This window comes from Triticum aestivum, chromosome 5B, assembly GCF_018294505.1.
Source record: "Triticum aestivum cultivar Chinese Spring chromosome 5B, IWGSC CS RefSeq v2.1, whole genome shotgun sequence".
NCBI lineage: Eukaryota > Viridiplantae > Streptophyta > Magnoliopsida > Poales > Poaceae > Triticum > Triticum aestivum.
In genome coordinates, this window is record NC_057807.1 from 156,544,178 (window position 1) to 156,559,520 (window position 15,343).

Genomic DNA, 15,343 nt, shown 5'->3' on the forward strand with positions numbered 1-15,343 from the left:
ACAAAAGAGTCGGGGTCTTGTTGCGGTGCAAGCGTTTGACAAGGTTGCGCACGTACATGAAATTGTCATGGATACATCTCTTTTTAATGAAAGCACTTTGAGCTTGAGAGACCAGATCATTCATATGAGGTGCCAGCCTTTTGGATATCATCTTAGCAATGATCTTTGCAATGGCATGAATTAGGCTTATAGGGCGGAAGTCGGAAATATCATCGGCACCATCCTTCTTCGGAGTGAGAGCAACATCAGCCGAGTTCAACCAGTGAAGGTGAGCAGTCTGAAGATTGGAGAAATGATTGACTGCCAACATGATGTCTGGCTTGATTGTGTTCCAGCACGCTTTGAAGAAAGTGGATGTGAAGCCATCCGGTCCGGGTGCCTTGTCTCCCGGCAATTGAAACACTGCAGCTTTGACCTCCTCTTCAGTGAATACCTTGTCCAGACCCTGTAGATTGCAATTAGGAGTTGGCAGCAATCCCCCAATTGACGTCAATGTTACGAGCAGGGCCTTTTTTGGCTATGCTCTTGAAGTGGCTATGAACAATCTTCTCTTTATCTTCGTGTGAGGTGACCCGACCCTGATTGTGTTTGAGGCGATGAATGAAGTTTTTCCTCCTTCGATGATTGACACGGAGGTGGAAATAACGGGTGTTGGCGTCTCCTTTGAGGTTTGTGATCCTCGAGTTTTGTCTTTTCCTGGATTTTTTGAGCACTGCCAAACTAATGATCCTTCTTTTTAATCTTTTCCGAAGGTCCCTTTCCTCTAGACTTAGCTCTCTTTGTTCTTGTGCGAGGTCAAGGCGAAGGATAACCTCAAGAGCCATGTGGAGCTGAACCTTGGAGTTCGAGAAAAGGGTCTTGCTCCAGGAGCGCGGTTTTTGGCCTGTTCTCTTTAGCTTGTGAAATAGCCGCTGATATGGTTCGACGTGACAAGAAAATTCAGTCCATGCCTCGAAGATGACACGTTGGATCACCCTGGCATCTTTGTCCAGTAATTTTCAAAACGGAAGGATTCAGGCTTCTTTGGTCCGACATCATTAGCAAGTAGAAGTGGGCAATGGTCAGAAAGTGATGAGGAGAGGGCATGCAGAATGTGCGTGGCAAACTCGATGTCCCAGTCTTCATTGCAAAAGAAGCTATCTAGCTTGCTCATCGTCGGGTTACTTTGTTCATTGCTCCAAGTAAATTTTCTGTTTTGCATGTGTATCTCCTTGAGCTCACATGTGCTGAGGGCGTTGCGGCACCGCACGAGACGGCTACGGTCCATGTTGGCTCGGTTTTTGTCCCTGGCACGATAGATTTGATTGAAATCACCGTTTACTGGCCATTTGGTTCTAGGCGGAGGCTTTTCTGAAGTCAGCTCAAGATAGAAAGCATCCTTGTTAATGCTACGGGTTGGTCCATACACTGTGGTTAGCTTAAAAGTTTTGGCGTCGCCATAGTTGTTGATGGCCACTGTCGCTGAGAGGAAGTAGACACCAATTTGCACATTTGTCACCGTGACCGCAGAGTCATCCCATAGCAGCAAAATGCCACCTTTTGTACCATCAGCAGGTCTTTGGGCAAAGCTCTTTAGGCGCTGTCCACCAAGATACGCCGCTAAGAAGGGGTCAACAGATTGAAGCTTCGACTCTTGGATGCATACGAGTTGATAGGAGGAAGAAGCAATGGTTTCATGGACGGTAGCGCGGCGATCTGGGCAGTTTAACCCACGTACATTCCAGCATAGGATTGATAGATTTGTGTCTAACATAACAACACAGGGGACTGGACTAACATCACCAGGACTAACACAATAGCCATGACAAGCTAGACACGAACAGATCATCTCTGGTCTCGCCAGGACCAACATCAGCAGCGCATAGGTGCCGTTGCAAACAGACGTACATATAGGACTTGGTTGATCTAACATGAGAAACTAGACTACATCTTGGTCAGAGCAGCGGTGCTCAGGCTTCACTTGCAGTGGGCGCGCTCATGTCAGGGCCTCCCTCTCCGCCGTACTGCACAAGGGCATCCTCTACAGCCGTGGCAAGATCACAGTCCAGCATAAAAAGAGCACGCAAAGCAGCAATAGTGATGTCCGGCAAGCGCCCCTGAAACATGTCAGCCAACTTGGTGATGGCCACTTGCCCTTCTTTAGAGACGATGCCCATACGACGGCCATTTCCGTTTGCAGGTTTTAGGTAGCGGCCAAGGGATGGATATAAAGCCTGCTTGATCGAGGCAAGAACTAGTCAGGTATACTATATGTGACACTTCTTTTCTTGTCGATCGTATGCGCATTATTTTCTTGTGAGCAACACAATATGATTCATGCTACAAGATGTGATATTCTGAATTAGAGTTCAACACAGGAAAATCATCCTACTAAGTTATTACCTTTTTCGATAAAGATTAGGCTAGTGCATAGTTAAGTTTTTCCCATATAGTTCTCGTATATGTGCATCTTTCTTTTCTTTGATGCTTTCCCAGTTTCCCTCATGTCCGCAGCGGCCGTGTTTCCTCGGCTTTCCTCGGCTTTGCAGGCGGCAGTTGGACCCTGTAATACGAACAATACAATTGGCGGACGGGAACGTTAGATCAATCTCATTAAACTGGGAAGCTAAAACTCTGGACGAGATGCAACCAACAATAAGTTGTCAGTGTACTGCAACCCGCAAATCTGACCCTTCTCATTACACATACCAAAATTGTGTTTCCCTACAAGAACAATGCATGAATCAACTGAAGAAGGTGCAAGGATCATAGGACTGAGCAGTAACAAGAACAGATACCCCGAAACATTACTTCAATATACAAATGTTTTTGTAATGGTACATCAGGGAACAAAATCATGCAACAAAATTCAGTTCAACAAAATAGACTAGAGAGAGTCCACCATAGGTACTGTGCCAAAAACGACACGGGCAATCTCATGCCATATCAGTCAATATCAAGTGAACAAATGTGCTGCACTACACTCGCCAATCGCCAGAGCCCTGGAAGCCAACCATGCAATTTGCAATGTAGGCTGGTCCACAGGCCAATTTGACTGCAAGTTCTGAGCCTCAATCAACTTTGAACAGAGTAGCCTATTTCTTTCTCTTTACCTTGACAATTCTTCTGCCAGACTTGTCATTGTCGCGGACCGTGCCCATTGAAAAGACACCTGACGAAGCTTGACTCTGCTGGCCAAACTGGAAAATGCCAGGTGAGGTGGTTGAGGTGGAAGCAAATTGAGTAGCTGGCGTGCTGAAAGCTGGAGTTGACAGTGAATTGCTCTGAAAGCCGCTGAAAGCTGGAGTTGACAGTGAATTGCTCTGAAAGCCAAATGGTGGGGTCGTAGCAGAAAGAGTCTGGTTATTCCCCACAGTCATCTGATCAGTTCCTGTACTGAAGCCAATAGTTGGGATCGTGCTACCAAATAGTGGTGTTGAGGGTGGTGGATCTGGTATTGTAGGTGCAGCCGAAATGAATGAAAATACAGCGCTAGAGGGGCTAATGGGCATAGCTGAACCATTATTCGGCATGCCAAACGAGGATGGAGCAGTCGTGATTGGACTGCTGCCAAATATTGGTGACACCAAGAATGCTTTACTAGACCCCAAAGCAGAAGAAGCCATAGATGGCAGAGGCAGTGGAGTAGTTGTAGTCACAGAGGTCGTGCCAGAGGCAGCTGTGGAAGAAACTACAGAGCTCGAACTGAAAGGGCTAGGGCTCAGAGGTGCTGAACCAAATGGTAAACTTCCCATGTTTGATTCTTCCGGAGACATCATATCCGACTTACTTGCTGAACTCTGTGTGCACAATGAATTGTTATTTCCTGGTTGGGCGAACTGGTTTCCAGACAACAACGTTGATTCAGGTGAGGTTACTTTGGACTTATCCAGAGAAGCAACCAAATTCACACTACCAAACTGCGGAGAGAAATTAAATGGGGCACTGCTGCTTCCTGCCTTGGATTTGTTCTGGGCAGCTAACAAACTTGCACCACCAAACTTTGGTGAGAAATTGAAAGGTGCATTGGCACTTCCAGATGTTGGTGCTCTAGCAGATTGGGAAGAGGCAGTATTTGTAGACAAAAATGAGTTGTTCGGTCTATTAGAAGCCAGAACAGCAGAGGCAGTTGATTTTGATGTATGTTCTAGCCCATTACTTAAGGTTGTAGGGTTGGAATTGGCAACAGTAAATACAGGGTTACTAGTGAATGATGCAACATGTCCAGCACCCTTGGAAGAAACCGGCGGAATTTCTCCATTTAACTTCTTATTGAGCTTGTCTGAATTTGAGCTTTCTTCTGAAACTCGTTTCAAAATCCTGCAAAGACAAATAAAATAATGTCCAGGCTTCAACAATTTTTGAATAAATGGAGAGGTGAATAAACATGGCAAGCTTCAGAATTACAGACCAACAGTTTGAACATCAACTGAGCAGATACCCTTCTAACTGGAGAAGTGGAACCAAAAATGGCACAAGACTAACAAGCTAATAGTGCTCTAACATAAATGGAGGAAACAAAAGTAGCATTTCTTCATTGCAGTATCTACTGGATAACTGATGGTTGTTCCAATTTTATTAAGCAGGAAAATACAATAACACTTCAGAGTAAAAAAAATGCCTTCTAGCTCGATCAGAATCTGACCTTGGAGCACTTTCCGGGGAAGTAACTGGCACACTGGGTAGTGCAGAAGATTTGTGCTTTCCAACATGTAGTGCAGGTGGAGATGCCATATTAGGCGTTGGAGGGGCCTGTGAGTGGGCACCCGGTGCAGCCATGACAGGGAATGAGAAGCCATTTGATGAAGCCAGCATTTTGGTTCGTTTTATTTCACTAGATAACACCAGATTGGAAGGAGAATAGCTTCGCAAAGAGGCTGTTGGGGGATTCTCCTTATTTGTTGTTCCCGAGTTGTTAGCAGTATGTTCCTGGATTGGTGAGTAGCTTTTCTCAATTTCAATACTTCCACTGCAGTGGTCCACCTCCAGAGAATCCTATAAGAAAAACATTAATCGCTACATATATATCTCAAAAAGGTAGCTGCAGAGTATAGAAGATAGTATCATATTTTTAGTCATATGGTCCTACCTTGGGTGAAGTTATTAATTCCGAGGATGATTTACTTTCTAGGAGGGCAGAACCGTTTGACATAGCATCAACAGTCTTGCCATCTATTGCAGCTGGGATGAATGACGAAGAAGATTCCAAAAGGCTGCCCTGAGATGGTATTTCCTTTCTCCGAGAAATAGAATCCTCAACATCCAGGGCATTTCCATGTTTTTGCTTCGTTTCTGGTGTGCTTTCCTTCTCTGGAGGTGAAGGGACTAATGTATCAAGCTGTTTCAATATCTTTGCGGCCATCTCAGTTGATTGAGCTGGTGCTTGAACAAAACTGTTGCCACAGATACGTAGAGTGCCATCATCAACTTCAGCCAGACGCAGACGCTTTTGAGTTTGTGTGGAGTGTTCGAAACCTTCATCCAGTTTGCTTGCATCACTAGCAGGATACTCACGATAACCAGGCCATGTTTCCGAGAGTGATGATACTCTGTTATATCTTTGGTGCATTTTGCGTATGGGGCCAACACACACAGTCTCATTGTTGAGAGCAATATTCTTCCTCTTCAGGAACTGCTGATTTATAAATAATTACTAACAGCACAACGCAGCGTACAAAATAAGCCAGTAATATTGGTAGAACATCAAAAGGCACATAAATTAGATAACTTAATTGCATAAGATTGGGAAAATAGCACAGTAGCCACGTAGTTCAAAACTGCCAACATAGGCTCATGAATTGAATCGCAGTTGCTATATCTGGCCCATGAACCTCATGCAAATCTCTAACAAAACCATTTTGTACAGGATGCTAGGGCTCTTAATATTTTTCGCCTATCCCACACTGATGGATTTTTAACCTTTTCACGAAAACAAATTGCTGAATGTAAATGCAATGGATGTTACTGTATTCAATGCTTATATATGGTTCAGGACAAGGTTTACGAGTCGACTTGTCGTTCCGAGGTAGAGACTCATAGACTAATCGAGACTAGTCTAGACTAGTGCTAGACTAGTCGACATGGTACTGTAGTACTCAGCTACTAATACCTAGTGGTAGTATGTAGTATATACTAAGTTACTAACAGTACAGTATGCAATAAAACCAGCCACTGTCTAAATCATTGAGCTATGTAGTGTTCTGGCCCAAGTGGGTATGGAATAGGACCAGCCACTGTCTAAATACTAGCCCAGCACCACGCATCACCCCCCAGCTGGCCCATTTGGGCCCAAATGGCCAGCCTACTTAGCCCCCAGCCACTGGAACCCTAGCTCCCGACCTCTCCAATCGCCGCCGCCAGCGCCATCACGCACGAGAGCACGCGCGCACGCGACCCGCGCCTCCTGCCGCCTTCCGCCGGTCCCGGCCACTGCCGCCGCGAGCCCGCCGACCACCACCATGCCTCCTCCTTTCCTCTCCTCTCTCTCTCTTCCTTCTCTCCCGTCTCAAGGCCGCGTGCCCCTACGGGTCACGGCCATGGCCGCCGCCTGAGCACAAGCTCCAGCCGGCCGCCGCACCTGGCTGCGCCATCCGCCGTCCCTGCGGTGGGTGGCGGCGGCGGCGGCAGGGCAGTGGGTGCTGGCGGCGCCTCGTCCCAGCTGAGGCAGCTCTCTTTTTTGAGTCGCTCGACTCATATATGTCGACTAGTCCAGACTAGTCGTCGACTAGTCCATCCACGGCTCGACTCGTATTTGTAGTCTACACGAGAAAATGAGTCGACATCCACTCTGCGACTCGTAGACTAGTCGAGCGACTAGTCTAGACTAGTCGTTCGACTCGTAATCACTGGTTCAGGAACGCAAAACCAATACAAAATTAGTGTTGGAATTGAACATGTTATTGGACAATGAAGCACGGATTAACATTATTTATGTAGAATCATGCTTGTGTCGAAATACCTGGTGTCAACTACTGACAGCAAAGATAGCATTTTAAAACCTGAATGAGCTTATTTTACACAGGAAGATAGGTAGGGTGCAGTCAAGAAAATCTGAAAGCATGGTTTATGGATGTATCATCCTGCAGCTTTAAGGGGAGGAGTTAACCGGTGATAAAAATAAGCATGTACGCTTAAATTGCTGAATCCAGATTCTAAGATTTCATCTCATGGCTAATCCCTATGAAAAATTTAGAATGTAGTACACTATCAACTCAATGTAATAGCACAGAAACTAACAACCAACACAAAGTAAATATACTACAAAACAAGTTGTGCTTCACCAATGAGTACCTGCCTGCCAAATGTATGAACGCTGTTTGCAGTCTGATATGATGAAGATACAGTACCACATATGTCCCTAGAAGAAACAGGACCCTGAACAGATTGATTGAACACAAGTTAGAAAGACTAGACCTACTAGAGATGGATATTATGCTTGAGCAAGGAAAATATGTTAGGCGTTTTGCCACTGCCTAACGCTTAACTCACTTAGGTGTCGCCCAGGCGTGCCTGGGCATTCTGTACTGACGCTGCACGAAATGGTTATAGTGTGAAGAATGTATAGGCTGTAGTGTGGTATTCAATTCTTTCAGCTGTTCTGCAAAGTAAGTATTTCTGCCATCTTATCTCCCCTAGCACTTGACTACAACACAAGATAGAGACAACAACGCACTCGGTTTTTCTATTCATGAATCTCTTGTTGGCTGCAGTACACATGGACCCTAAGCTGAACACTTTCTAGTCTTTATTCTGGATACAGCTGCATTCTACTACAAGCGCATATATACACAGCAAATTAGGGAGCCTCCCTCACGCCACCTCCTCACTGCAGTGATGCCAACCAGCCACAGCGAAGCTCGATTCCTTGCCAGAATAGGTCAATTTGTCGTCAGAGTGGCTGAATCCTCGCCAGGGAGGATACATATACATACTTGCTGGGAAGGTCAAATCTGGCCGGGGAGATTCATATCTCGCCGAAGAAGGCTTATTCCTCACCGGGGGACCTTGACGGCTGATTTTTTTGTACTGCCAAGTGCCAAAGCAAAGCACGCCTAAGCGAGCGCCTAGGGGCGCCTTTTTTTTCCTTGCTCGAAACAAGGATAGAAATAGATATTACGTGCATTGGAACCAGACAGGACATCATTCTATGACACAGCAGAAAGAGTAATGCATGTGGTTTCAATACTGCTCGAGGGATTGATCAAAGGTACAATACATAATTAACTTGCACTTCCGATATTCCAAGTAATCATACCATAAGCATAAATTAATAATATACTGAATAAATAAAATGAGGAAATGAAACCTTAAAATAAGGAGATGATGACATTTTGTGTATTGCTGATTTATTTGGAGTCCTATAGTTGCTTCCAAGGCGATCAAAGGGTGTGGAAGCAGACAATCTTGAAATTCCGCGAAGTGGGTCCTTTGGAGATTTAGCTATTTGTATTGTGCCAGATTCTATTGATTTGACAGAAAGGGAGGAGGGTTCATGCAATCTAAGGCGTAACGGTGCCCCCTCTGAACATCGTGAACCCATATATGCTTTTGCAAGTTCTGCAGGTGAAGCAACTTGATCCTGCAGGAATGCATAAGGTTAAATTAATCATGTGATCAGAAGGAGCATATCGACAGTACAAGTAACAAATGCGTCAAGATATAAAAACCTATTGAGTCAATAATATGATAGAAGTATCTGGTAAAGTCCAAATAATGATATGTTTACTTAACTTCCAAATAGCAAATAGTAGTAGTTCCAAACTTTTAAGCAAAATTATATTATATAGTATACGGTTAATTGCAAGAAAGTCTAATTTTTCATCAGTGAGTCAAAAACACTTTGAACATTTAAAAGAAAGCATGAATTGCATACTCACAGCGATACTGTATGATTTAATGGAGAAATCAACAGGTAAGTCTCTAGATCCCTTTTCCTTCTCGGGAGACAATGTTTGCTTTATATTATTAACTTCTGACTGCATTGTATTGGATCCAACAGTTCTGGATCGCAACAACCCAGTCAAATATTCAAACTCACTCCTACAGAACATACAGACAGTTATTCCGGAGAGATCTTTTAGGGCTACATTTCAGAGATAAGCAAAACAATGTGGAACACAGAACTTAAGCCAAATCTCTATCTCTACCTACTAATAAACCAGCGATTGCTTCTGGTCGTACGTCATTGGCAGTTTTGCATAAAAGCCCCTCCGTTTTAGAGAATTTAACCCGCGGTCTGAGAAAACGCTTCGATTTTGCAAAGACACCCCTACATTGATCCCATCCCTCTCACTCTGCGCTGCACGGGGCAGGTGGAACAGGGCGACGGCGGCGGCGTGATCTCCGGCAAGCGGTGGGAGCGAGCGGTGGGGCCGGGATCTGGTGGCGGCGGCAAGCTCCTATAGATCGGCGGTGAGCAAGGGAGAGGGATTAAGAGAAAGAGAGGTGCAGAGGTGAGAGAGAGAGGAGGGGGAGTAGGAAGAAGATGAGCAGGGGGCGGTGGGGCGTAGGAGAGAGGGCGGAGGGAAGGAGAAGGAGATATCGTAAGGGGGCGGCCTGTGTGGTTGCTCCGGTGATGGCGTCCGGCAGTGTTGGGCGGCGGTTATCGCCCTTGCCACGGTCGGGGAAGTGGAGCAGAGCCGTTGGTGCGGCTACAACACGGGCGGCCGGGGGGAGCATGGGGGCGTGCGGCAACAATCGCCCTTGCCACAGTCGAAGAAGAGGAACGGAGTTGTGGGTGCAGCTGGAATGCGGGCTGACGTCGTGGACTGAGGGTGGAAAGAATAGGACACATATATGCATCACCAATCGAAAAACATCTCTCAGGAGGAAGAAGGCCAGGCTGGTTCCATCGAGGAAGGAACCAAAAAGAGAAACAACAAAGAGTCTACGTTGCCCAGATTAACAAAAGGGTCGCAGCCGATCCTGAAAAAAGGGATCATCGCAACTAACTAAATTGGTGGCCGGCTTGTGCAGCAGCGGAGCAGCCTAAAGACCCCTGTGACACTACTAGCGGCGGGGTGACCTGCACAGCAGGGCCATTCACACGATGGTCAGAGAAGGACGAGGACAGGACAGGGGGGAAGGGGAGGAAGGAGGAGCGAGTAGTGGTTGCGACCGCCGGGTCCAAGTCGGCGAGCGCATTGGCGGCGTTGCCGAAGCCCGGCTTGACAGCCGCGCCTCCCCGTCCCCACTGCCGAGGCCGTCAAAACGCCACCGACGCCGTCGCCGCCACAGTCATGGCAGCGCGCGACTCCAAAGCGACCGCCCCTGCCTTCCCTCCGCCGCTTGCGCACTCGGAATTGGTCAAGAAACCTTAACAGAAACATTCTTCCTCATGTACTATTAGTGCATTTCATCAGGACAAGGTGATGTGAATTTCCTAAATATCATATCCTTAGCTAGCAGAACATTGAACATTTGAAAAGTTCAGAACGAACTGAGGCCCTGTTTGGTTCATAAGTCCTAGGACTTTTTTTAGTCCCAACTTATAAGTCCCAAGTCCCTAATAAGTCCCTACCTGTTTGGTTCCTGGGACTTAACATGGACTAAAAGACCATATTACAACTATAAGTCCCTATAAGTCCCTCCTTGAGAGTCTTATTTCATAAGTCCCAAATGCCCACTTTAAGTCCCTATAAGTCCCTCCTGTTTGGTTTAGATGGGACTTAAAGGGACTTATTTAAGTCCCTACACCAATAAGTCCCTGTAACCAAACACCCCCTGAGGTGAGTACCACACTAACACTGCTCAAATGCTATATTAAACTATCCAATACTTGCCTTGTAAAGGTTTTCTGCTTCAACAATTCTTCTAGATCCATACTACCATTGAAACAAGAACTTAGAATGTCATCTCCATCAATGGGAGAATTTTCAGGATTATCAGTAGACAGATTCTGCATGGACAGCAATAATGCTTGGAAACTCAGTATTACAGGAAATTATGAAGTCCAATAGGCCAGACAAGTAAAATAATTAGCACAGGAACAGTGTAAAAGTGTAACCTTAGAACAATAAGAAAATAGAGAAATGTGTCCTAAGGTTGGGCACGCTATTAACTGGTCGAAGAAGTAATAATTAATAAATGGGAGAATATCTGGTGATAGATACCACACCTTAGTTGTGCTGCCGTGCTACCAACAAACGGTAGCACCTCTAAGAAGTTTCGAAAAATTCTGAAAAAAATTGAAAATATATATGTTTTTTTTTGGTTTTTCTGCAGGTAGATCAAATATGGATTTGAAGTTTTGTGGGACTGTAGACATATATTTTGTCATCAATATTCTAAAAAAATCAGAACTTTTTGCAGGTACTACCTTGCCATGGTAGCATAGTACCACCTAAGGTGTGGTATCACTGCTTTTTGTCTTTTGAGAACACTTGTGAGATACTGCTGAAAGATAGGCGGTTTAAAGAGCTTAAACTCGGTGTCTAGGCAGGATAAATGGTAAATTTAGTATACAAGCCATTTAAAAGAGCTTAAATTCAGCGTCTAGTCAGGATAAATGGTTAAACAGTTCACTAGTACCCAACAAAATAAAGAATATTAGAACAACGACGTGTACAACATGGAGTTACAGAATCAGCTTACGTTAGCAGTCCCTCCTCCGTTTTCTTCTTCTAGAATGTCGTTCTCTACATTCCAAAACCAGCTTGTGTGAGTTTGGTGGAAACCACTAACAATAAAATGAGAATTATCTCCCATTTCACAGGATAGATTGAACTAGCATCTTATTTACTGATTGCTGGTAAATAAATCGCTAATCTGATAAAAACAGTAACCATGGTTCACACCATCGACTTCACCTATCGGCCGCCATGTGCATTGGCAAGCTATGATGATAAGCTGGAAAAACTTAGATGATTTGATCTTTACAGGATGATAGAAAACACTTCGCTCTAGTCGCAGATCAGACAAGTCAAACCGCCAACACAGCTATCGGAGAATGCACGCAAACAAATCAACAAGGCACCAACCTAAAGGCGGCGGCAGCGGCGAGCAAGGAGCGTCGACCAACTCTGGTTCCGAAAGCGTAGGCGCGGCGAGCTGAGGAGGCGGCTTGCGAAACACAGAGGAGAGGAGGCGCGATGCGCCACCGGAGATGAGACGGGCGAGCCAGCCGCTCCCTTCACCGCCGCGTGACGCAGGATGAGTAGGAGCAGCCGGGCGCGCATAGGGTGAGGCAGCTGCGACGCGGGAGGGAGGGCGCCTACGGATCTTGCCTCCCGTGGCGGAGCCGCCGTCGTAACCTCCCCGAGACGCCATGTTACGGCGCCGATGTGGGGCTAGGGTTTTGGAGAAGAGAGGAGAATTCGAAGAGAGGAAAGGGTAAAATAGTGATTACAAGGGCTCAGAGGGTTTAAGGCTGCCAAGAAAAGCGTGGTAGTAAGTATCAACCGAGCAATAATAATGATTATTATGATGACTTTGATCGAAAATACCGTTGCATAGCCCTAGACCAGAGTGCGAGCTCTCGGGTGCTACGCCCCTCTATATTCAAAAATAATTTAGTAATTCAAAAAAAAATCCCGAAACTTTTTATGGAATCAAACATGATCAAGTATTGCACTCATATAAAAAGATTAAACAGGGAATGACTTTTATTGTATCCCGGGTCAAAGATTTCCCAAAAACACTAGATACTAATACTATTCATGTTATATTGTCGTCATAAATTTGTTTTATTCTTGAAGTCAACGGGAATTATTCCTTGGTCAAACTTTTTATACAAATACAATACCTTAGTCATATTTGATTCAAAAATATTTTTAGGATTTTTTGACTTTTTTTAATTACTAAATTATTTTTGAATATAGGGGGTGAAGGAAATATGCCCTATAGGCAATAATAAAGTTATTATTTATTTTCTCATTTCATGATAAATGTTTATTATTCATGCTAGAATTGTATTAACCGGAAACTTAGTACATGTGTGAATACATAGACAAAACTTAGTGTCCCTAGTATGCCTCTACTTGACTAGCTCGTTAATCAAAGATGGTTATGTTTCATAACCATAGACATGTGTTGTTATTTGATGAACGGGATCACATCATTAGGAGAATGATGTGATGGACATGACCCATCCGTTAGCTTAACATTATGATCGTTACAGTTTCATTGCTACTGCTTTCTTCATGACTTATACATGTTCCTCAGACTGAGATTATGCAACTCCCGAATACCGGAGGAACACCTTGTGTGCTATCAAACGTCACAACGTAAATGGGTGATTATAAAGATGCTCTACAGGTGCCTCCGAAGGTGTTTGTTGGGTTGGCATAGATCGAGATTAGGATTTGTCACTCCGTGTTTCGGAAAGGTATCTCTGGGCCCTCTCGGTAATACTCATCACTATAAGCCTTGCAAGCAATGTGACTAATGAGTTAGTTGCGGGATGAAGTATTACGGAACGAGTAAAGAGACTTGTCGGTAACGAGATTGAACTAGGTATGATGATACCACGATCGAATCTCGGGCAAGTAACATACCGATGACAAAGGAAACAACGTATGCTGTTATGTGGTTTGACCGATAAAGATCTTCGTAGAATATGTGGGAGCCAATATGAGCATCCAGGTTCCGCTATTGGTTATTGATCGGAGATGAGTCCCGGTCATGTCTACATGTTCTCGAACCCGTAGGGTTCGCACGCTTAACGTTCGATGATGATATGTATTATGAGTTATGTGTTTTGATGACCAAAGTTTGTTTGGAGTCCCTGATGAGATCACGCACATGACGAGGAGTCTCGAAATGGTTGAGACATAAAGATTGATATATTGGACGGATATATTCGGACACAGGAAGTGTTCCGAAAAGTTTCGGATAAAACCAGAGTGCAGAAGGGGTTACGGGAACCCCCCCCCCCCCCCCGGGGAACTAACGGGCCACATTGGGACTTGGTGGAGAGAGAGAGGGGCGGCCAGGGCAGGCCGCGCGCCCCCTCCCCCTTGGGTCCGAATTGAACTAGGGAAGATGATGTAGAGCGGAACCCTAGGGGCCGATCTTTCACGTTTGGAGAGGATCCTACGGGGAAACACGAAGAACGCGCGGAAAACGCAAGGGAAAACACGGCGAGAAATGAGAGAATCACTCAACCGACAAGTAATTGATCACACAAGGGCTAGATCACCGAGATCATAAGGTAACACATGATCCAAAATCAACAAAGGAAGGATACAAGAGTAGCCGTTCTTCTTCGTGAGGAGGTCTTGATTGTCTTCTCGGATGGAGGCCTTGAATCCGAATGGCTCTTCTCCGAAGAGGCACAGTCCCTCACGTGGAGTAGATCCGGAACGGATGAGCAGAGCTCTATCTCTAAATGAGCTATCACAATACTAAACCTAAAGCGTAGGTGGGGATGGAGTATATAGTCTAGGGGCGAAGAGGGATACATGGGCCTCAGCTCTACACTGTGCACAGACAGGGAAGGCCGGATGTCCGGGCGTCGGGCCAGATGTCCGGTGGCTCGCGAGGGGCCGGATGTCCGGGCTGGTGCAGCTGCCCGTTCTATTCTCTGGATGGGCGACGCCGGATGTCCGCTCGGATGGGTTGGATGTCCGCTGCTTCGGGAGGCGCCGGATGTCCGGGCCTCTGGCCGGATGTCCGGGCTGACGGGGCAACCTTTTGTGCTCTCTGGTCCTGGTGCCAGATGTCCGGGACTTTGGCCGGATTTCTGGTGAGGGGGGCCGGATGTCCGGGCTGGACGCCGGATGTCCGGTCGCTGTAGTTTCTTCTACAGAGGGTTGTCCGTGTAGATCTCAAGGGGCCGGATGTCCGGGGTCCTGGTCGGATGTCCGGTGCCTGGAGGTTGTTCTTGCCTTCTTCCATTGGTTCTCTTCTTCCATGGACTTGGGGTCTTGACCATCTTCATGTGCATCCTCGGGAGGGTCCTCTTGGTACCTAATCATGCACAACATTCCGGGTTGAGGTAGTAGCCATGTTTCGAGAGAATCGTGTGATATATCACTAAGGAGAGAAGTCACCTCGGTCTCGAGAGCTCTAGCTCGTGCTCTAGTCATGGGTCCTCTTGGTGCTTGGTGAGACGATGGAAGGTCCATGGGGATGACCGAAGAATGCTCCGCATCATCTCCCCCCCCCCTTGGGAAAGATCTGACCTCGGATCGAAATCCTCATCACCATGGTACGGGGAGAGATCGGAGACGTTGAAGATGTCGCTCACGATGTACTTGTCGCGTGGGAGATCGATCTTGTAAGCGTTGTTGTTGTAGCGTGCTAGCACCTTGAAGGGTTCGTCGGCTCGAGGGAGAAGCTTGGACTTGCGTTCGTTGGGGAAGAGGTCCTTGCGAAGGTGTAGCCACACGAGGTCTCCAATGTTGAATATCATGGGATGCTTGTT

General features: G+C 46.0%; 1 protein-coding gene across 1 annotated transcript; it reads right to left on the minus strand.

The window, feature by feature from the left end:
• Positions 1-2,754: 2,754 nt before the first annotated feature.
• Positions 2,755-12,318, minus strand: LOC123110904 (nuclear pore complex protein NUP1). Its single transcript, XM_044531540.1, has 9 exons — positions 11,958-12,318; positions 11,572-11,615; positions 10,761-10,876; positions 8,856-9,018; positions 8,285-8,557; positions 7,270-7,353; positions 5,069-5,611; positions 4,625-4,974; positions 2,755-4,299 (listed from the first exon to the last, which is right to left on the minus strand). The coding sequence occupies exons 1-9, from the start codon at positions 12,244-12,246 to the stop codon at positions 3,075-3,077; spliced, it is 3,087 nt and encodes a 1,028-aa protein (XP_044387475.1). The 5' UTR covers positions 12,247-12,318; the 3' UTR covers positions 2,755-3,074.
• Positions 12,319-15,343: the final 3,025 nt, after the last annotated feature.

What these genes read in the sequence shown, in the direction of transcription:
- LOC123110904 (XM_044531540.1), bottom strand. Translation starts at nt 12,246, where the DNA reads ATGGCGTCTCGGGGAGGTTACGACGGCGGCTCCGCCACGGGAGGCAAG. An exon ending in CATCATCTCCTTATTTTAAG is followed by an intron (nt 7,354 to 8,284) that starts GTTTCATTTCCT and finishes CAATCTGTTCAG; the next exon opens with GGTCCTGTTTCTTCTAGGGA. An exon ending in AATTAATAACTTCACCCAAG is followed by an intron (nt 4,975 to 5,068) that starts GTAGGACCATAT and finishes TTTTTCTTATAG; the next exon opens with GATTCTCTGGAGGTGGACCA.